The 6,847-nt window shown below is 40.8% G+C and overlaps 1 protein-coding gene across 2 annotated transcripts in view; it reads left to right on the top strand.

The window, feature by feature from the left end:
• The window catches only part of NFU1 (NFU1 iron-sulfur cluster scaffold), a 34,931-nt gene extending 33,788 nt beyond the window's left edge, over positions 1-1,143 (top strand). Inside the window, exon 8 of one of the 2 annotated variants that reach the window (XM_056571417.1) lies at positions 104-1,143. In XM_056571417.1, coding sequence (XP_056427392.1) covers positions 104-151 — 48 coding nt within the window. In that variant the 3' untranslated portion in view covers positions 152-1,143. The remainder of the gene's footprint in view (positions 1-103) is intronic. The other variant, XM_056571419.1, reaches the window with a different exon arrangement.
• The last annotated feature ends 5,704 nt before the right edge of the window (positions 1,144-6,847 follow it).

Raw genomic sequence — 6,847 nt, 5'->3', positions numbered from 1 at the left:
AGTATAAGTATATCCAGTTCTGCAGACCATTCAGTACACCTTCATACATGAAAATAATAGCTGCTCTTTATAAACTGAACTACTTCTGATCCTTATTTTTTAGGTGACGGATGATGATGATGAGGAAGTTGTTGAACCCGCTTCTTCCTGAACTCCCTAATAATGGAGACCATGACTGTCGTCGCACAACTATCTGCCGTCATTTCCATTATGATCCTCTGATATATCAAGTGGGCGGTCTGAGTCCGTGTATTATTTGCATAGTTTAGAAATCTATACATTTGAGGCCCATAGTGATGCTGTCTGTGTGTTTTTCTTTATCATTTAGATACAATGACTAGATCAGTTTTTCCCAACCAGGGTGCCTCCAGCTGTTGCAAAACTACAACTCCCAGCATGCCCAGACAGCCGAAGGCTGTCTGGGCATGCTGGGCGTTGTAGTTTTGCAACAGCTGGAGGCACCCTGGTTGGAAAACACTGGACTACACAGAGTAACTACTACGTCCATACAGAGTAACACAGTGTTTCCCAACTAGGGTGCCTCCAGCTGTTGCAAAACTACAACTCCCAGCATGTGCGGACAGCCAAAGGCTGTCCGGGCATGCTGGGAGTTGTAGTTTTGCAACAGCTGGAGGCACACTGGTTGGAAAATACTGGACTAGATCTTTTGCAGAAGTGCACATTATATTTCATTGTCTACCTTTTAATTTGTTCACTCTGGTTTATGTTATTGCTGAATTATTTATCAGTTTAATGGGGTACTCCAGTGGAAAACATTATTATTATTTTTTTTAAATCAACTGGTGCCAGAAAGTTTTCCAGATTTGTAAATGACTTCTATTAAAAAATCTTTACCCTTCCAGTACTTTTTAGCAGCTGTATGCTACAGAGGAAATTCTTCTTTTTTTGAATTTTTTTTTATTGTTTTATCTTGTCCACAGTGCTCTCTGCTGACACCTGGTGGCCGTATCAGGAACTGTCCAGAGCAGGAGAAAATGCCCATTGCAAACCTTTGCTGCTCTGGGACAGTTCCTGACACGGACAGAGGTGTCAGCAGAGAGCACTGTGGACAAGACAAAAAAAAGTCTGCTAAAAAGTACTGGAAGGGTAAAGATTTTTTTTAATAGAAGTAGTTTACAAATCTGTTTAACTTTCTGGCACCAGTTGATTTATAAAAAAAAAAAAAAAAAAAAAAAAAAAAAAAGTTTTCCACCGGAGTACCTATTTAAGAGTAATATATAGTAGAACTAAACCTTACGTGAATGCGATCTGTGATGTCATATGGACTTAAAGGGGTACACCGGTGAAAACCTTTTTTCTTTTAAATCAACTGGTGGCAGAAAGTTAAACATATTTGTATATTACTTCTATAAAAAAAAATCTTAATCCTTCCTGTACTTATTAGCTGCTGAATACTACAAAGGAAATTCTTTTCTTTTCGGAATGCTCTCTGATGACATCACGAGCACAGTGCTCTCTGCTGAAGGTATTATAATAATAATAATACCACTTTATTGTTGTCCTTAGTGGGATTTGAACCCAAGTCCCCAGCACTGCAAGGCAGCAGTGCTAACCACTGAGCCACCATGCTGCCCTTAGCACACATCTGCTATGCATGGTTGCTAAAATGGACAGAGATGTCACCAGAGAGCACTGTGCTCGTGATGTCATCAGTGTTCCAAAAAGAAAGGAATTTCCTCTGTAGCATTCAGCAGCTAATAAGTACTGGAAGGATTAAGATTTTTTTAATAGAAGTAATTTACAAATATGTTTAACTTTCTGCCACCAGTTGATTTAAAAGAAAAAAAGTTTTCACCGGAGTACCCCTTTAACCTTGAAAGATTTGTTTGCCTCTTTTTCATGATTACTGGTCTATAGGATGCTTCAGGTTCCTAAAGTACATTCAACACTCCAGAGAGCAGAAGAGATTAAAAAAAAAAACTTCGGCTTCTCTGGTTATCTCTGGTCGCTGACAGGGTGAAGAGTTTGCAGTTATATATATCATTATAGAACTTTAAAGAGAATCTGGCAGCTGGTTACTCTCACTACCCTGGTATACTGGGTTATAGTGCAGATGAAGAGCATTAAAATGAAGAGTCACTCATTCATTTTGGTGGCTTCTGTGTTGTGTTTGGACTGTTTATTCTTTTATTCATATTGTGCTCCAGGGTGCATTGGAGGCAGGGGAGCTGACTTGCTGAGCTTCCCTGCCTCATCAATATTCACTCCCCGGCCCGCTCCCTTCCGTGACCTTAGAGTCAATTAGTGGGGAGCAGAGCGCAAGTCTCCCATCCACCAAAATCAGTAACCAATTATTTTAGAGCTCTTTACCCGCGCTACAACCCAGTTTGACAATATATAACACTTGGCAAAGCATAATATATGGTAAAATCTTTATCCTCACTATCACCGTGGAACGTTTTTGTCACCAGGGATGGTGAAAATATGAAGTTATATATAAAGTCACCCCTCAAGCCACCCCGTAAGTAGTCCCCTAGGCGGGGAGTTATACTTACTGGGTCCTGACGCTCCGGCTGTGGTCCCGCCTCCTTGGCTTGATTGATGGCTTGCATCATTACTCTATCTGCTTAGGGAGCATAATTTTTCACAAAAAGTTTTTCACAAAAAATGCTGCATGTATTAATAAAGATGTGCCACTAATATAAAGTACATCATGTCACAAAAAAAAAAACTATCTCAGAATTGCATTGCTCAGTAAAAGCATGTCAAAGTTATTACCACTGAAAGAGACACAGGCCAGATATTTTAAAAATTGGGAGCAGTCATGAAGGTAAAAACAGGCGGCGTCCGTAAGGGATTAATGCATAGCAATATATATTTAAAAAAAAATAAAAAAAAACCTTAACAATAAAAATATTTGGTATCACCACTTCTGGAAATGTTGAAACTATAGCAATATGTTACTAAAACCTCATGGTGAATGGCATAAACTGGAGAAAAAAATTCAAAATTTAGCTGTGTTTTTTTGCCATAATAGTACTGATAAACACTACAGATTACTTTGCAAAAAATAAGCTCTCGTTCATATGGGTAGGAATAGGGCGACAGGATAGCTGTCAACAGCATCACTCTTACTGAGCTAAATATACAGGTTAATAGTGCGGGTGATGCAGATTACAATGCAGTATATGTGCAGTAAATCTATTAAGCTGTTCTAGAGAAAACTAATAATCCAAATATACTACTGATCTTTGAGCACCAGGGGGTGGTCTCCAGCCTCTCTGAGTGTTGCTTATTCTCCTCTCTCCAGCCTCATGACACTCCCCCCTTTATAACACATTCATCTTTGCTTATCCAGCACATCTGATAGTGTAGCCGCTATGCAGCGCATGCACTCTGATTGGGGAAACAGCAGGTCGCGTAGGTCTAGCGGATGTGCTGAATATTTTCTGAAGGGGGCAGTGTCATTAGGCCGCAGCGGGCACAGTAACCATTGCTTAGAGAAGGTTATTAGTGTATTTAAATTATTATAGTCCTCTAGAACCTGTATCAGGTGAGGTAAACTGCTTCGAATCAGCATGCTGCTCTTTCTTTTAAGGGTAAAGTTACACACGACGTATATGCAGCGTAATTCATGCTGTGCAAAGTCCTCTGTACAGCGGCAAATACCCTGCATGTTCTTCTGTTAGCTGACACACAGGGATACCCGGCAGCAGCCTTGGGTGTGCAGTGAGGTTTGGAGGTGGACTGTGTGCAGATGGAACTGTGACCTGCAGCCCCAACTCCAAACCTCACTGCACACACAGGGCTTCTACCGGGTATCCCTGTGTGTCAGCTTACAGAACAATAAGAGGATTTCCCGCTGGACAGCATAAAATTCACTGCCCATACATTGGCCCTGATTTACTAAGAGTGTTGTGTAGGTTTCTTTGTGGGTTTTAATTCCCTACAATTTATCTTCCACTGTATTTACTAAGGTTTCCCTACAGTCTGCACTTTTCCCTACATTTTGCTTTTTTTTTTTTTTACACATGCTCTGATCTGTCTGGTTTTCCTCAGCTCAAATCCACCACATTTTATGTGGAAACCTTAGTAAATTTGTTGGGTTTTTGTGAAAATGTCGGGAACACGCCCCTTCCCCGCCGACCACACCCCTTTTTGGGTTTTCTTAGCAAAATGGAGAATTAGTGGGGGGTTTTTCAGTTCTGGCGCAAATTCTGGTACAAAATCTGGCGCAGACAGAATTTGTGGCGCACAACACAACAAAATATGTTGTGTTTGCAATAGTAACTGAGGGCCATTGTGTGTGTGACCCTACCCTATAGGTACTTCACATTTGTGTAATTTTGCTGCAGATTATGCTGCCCATTGACTTTAATGGGAAGCAAAATCTGCTAGAAGGAATGTACCCGAAAATTAGTAAAGAAAAAAAACGAACAGACTATACAAACTGGCAATGAATGAGAAAATGACAGTAGCCAGCACTCATCATCCAGGGAACTTTATTGAAGTAAACCGGGACCGAGACCGAGACCTCTGCACCTTACATCCTGTCCGCCGAAGTTATGAATTAGCACTGTTTACTTCAATAAAGTTCCCTGGATGGTGAATGCTGGCTACTGTCATTTTCTCATTTTTTGCTTTTCATATGTGAATTGGCACAGTGCACCACCGCCCACCAGGGCAAGTGCAAGAAGTGTAGCATCTGTTCCGTGTGAACACCCAGACTACTAGTGGTGTATGTGCCGGTGCCTTTATCTCTCATTGATCTTTACAAATTGGGTATTGTTGTAGGACATCCTTGTAATTTATGTAAAAAATGTGATATGACAGGGTGGTATGACATTTTCCAACAATTATATAGAAGAGGCAACCAAACGGGCACATGTGAGTGCACCCTTAGGGTTTGTTCATATGTACAGATTTTATGCTGTGTAAATCAATATTAACAAATAGTTAAATACGCCATGAAATCTGCCATGTATACAGTACATGTGAACATACCTTTAAAGTTTGCTGTTTTCTTTTCAGCTGACCATATAATGGAAGTTTTACTATTATGTATTCTATGTAAAATAAGGTGAATTTATCAATGCTTACACCAGAAATCTACTATAAAAAATGTCTGTGCTCAACACTCAAGACACAGAAGGTTGTTTTTTTGGCAACGGTTTTACACCAGAAAACTAGCATGCAAGCCATGATAAATTTCAATGTCCTTTTTTCTGACTTTTTTTTAGACATTCATTCAGTTTTTTTTAACATGTATTTTAGCCTTTACAGTTTGTGATTGAGTGCTCTGTCCATGCCCATTACCTTATCATATCCTGTCTAGACGTCCTCTTCCACACTGCTTGCTTCACTCCGGTATTTCACAACTTCTATCAGCAGCGTCTCTTCCCACTCCCAGCACCGAAACCTATGAGGATTTCACCTAAATGTGATCATGAAAGGAAAAGTGTTCAGGCATCCAAAAGAGAATCACCCCTTCCATGATGACTCATGTTCTCAAGCACAGAGCGCCAAAGAGACTTAAAGGGAACCAATCACCAGATTTTACCCCAAATAACGCTTGGCAAAGGGTTATATAGGGTAAAATGTTTATCCTTACCATCCCCGGGGGATGTTCCTGCCTGCGGGGGTGGTGAGGATATAAACGTATAAACTGCTCCCTGCCGGCCCCATAAGTAACAGCGATGCCCCCTTGGCTTGATTGATGGGCCGCATCATTGCTCTGCTCCATCTGTTCAGTAAGCAGAGCGATGACGCGTGTCCGGTCAATCAAGCAGAGGGAGCGTGCTGCCGGCCGAAGACAGAGGACTAGGTGAGAGGAGCTCCCTGCCCAAGGGAACAACTTACGGGCACGGTGGGGAGCAGTTTATAAGTTCATATCCTCACCATCCCTGGGGGCAGGAATGTTCCCCGGCGATGGTGAGGATAAAGATTTTACACTATATGACGCTTTGCCAAGCATTATATAGGGTTAACCCCCTGGACATTGGCACAATAGGCTGGAGGGGACCCTATTTACTTGTATTGGAGAGTTTTCTGGGCATGTTCTGTGACCTGTGCAGGGAGGGGAAAGATGTAAAACTGTGACCACATGTATTTTGAGTGGCCTAATCCCATCTTATCTATACACTGGTGTCACCTTTCATTGTAATTCTGCCTATGATCAGAAGGAAGAAAAGCTTTTTATTAGGCCTCATGGCCAGAGTGAAAACTGACAACTTTCAAGATTATTTTACAATATAGAGTAATATGGAACATTAGGGGATAAAGCATGAAACTTTTAACTTTTTTAAATCTCCAAAAAATTTTAAACAAAATGTTTAACATTCAAACTTGATTTCAACAGTAGGACATTTTCTGATGACACATTCCCTTTAAATGAATTGCTGGGATGCCCTGCTATAGTCACAACAAGTAGCGCATATATATATATATATATATATATAGTGTGTAGCACTTGCACCTATTGCCACTTGTAAGGTAACCGTTAAGTCCAAGTTCTGGAGTGAAATGGGTAATTCTGCCTGAGATTTCCATTATTTGTAAGTTGTAATGCCTTTTTATTGGAAGAGTCCAATGATAAATTGTTCACAGGGTGGTGATGGACGTATTTAATTCCACTGCAGAGCCTCTACAGGCATTACAACAATAAAACCTCTATCCATACACTGCAGACTGGATCCTTCAAGTGCCACAATAGAATCCTACACCAGATAATCTACCACAGTAGTGCACCCATATTCCTGTATTGTATTATTCTAATTGTTACACATTCACACTGTTTATATGGTGTAGGATTCTATTGTGGCACTTGTAGTCCGCTGCAGGCATCCTCCATTGTATGCATTTTTATGCTGGGGATCGCCCCTAGCAA

The sequence above is a fragment of the Hyla sarda genome, chromosome 4 (genome assembly GCF_029499605.1).
Source record: "Hyla sarda isolate aHylSar1 chromosome 4, aHylSar1.hap1, whole genome shotgun sequence".
Lineage (NCBI taxonomy): Eukaryota > Metazoa > Chordata > Amphibia > Anura > Hylidae > Hyla > Hyla sarda.
Note: the sequence above shows the minus strand (reverse complement) of the source record. Positions and strands in the feature narration are given on the sequence as shown.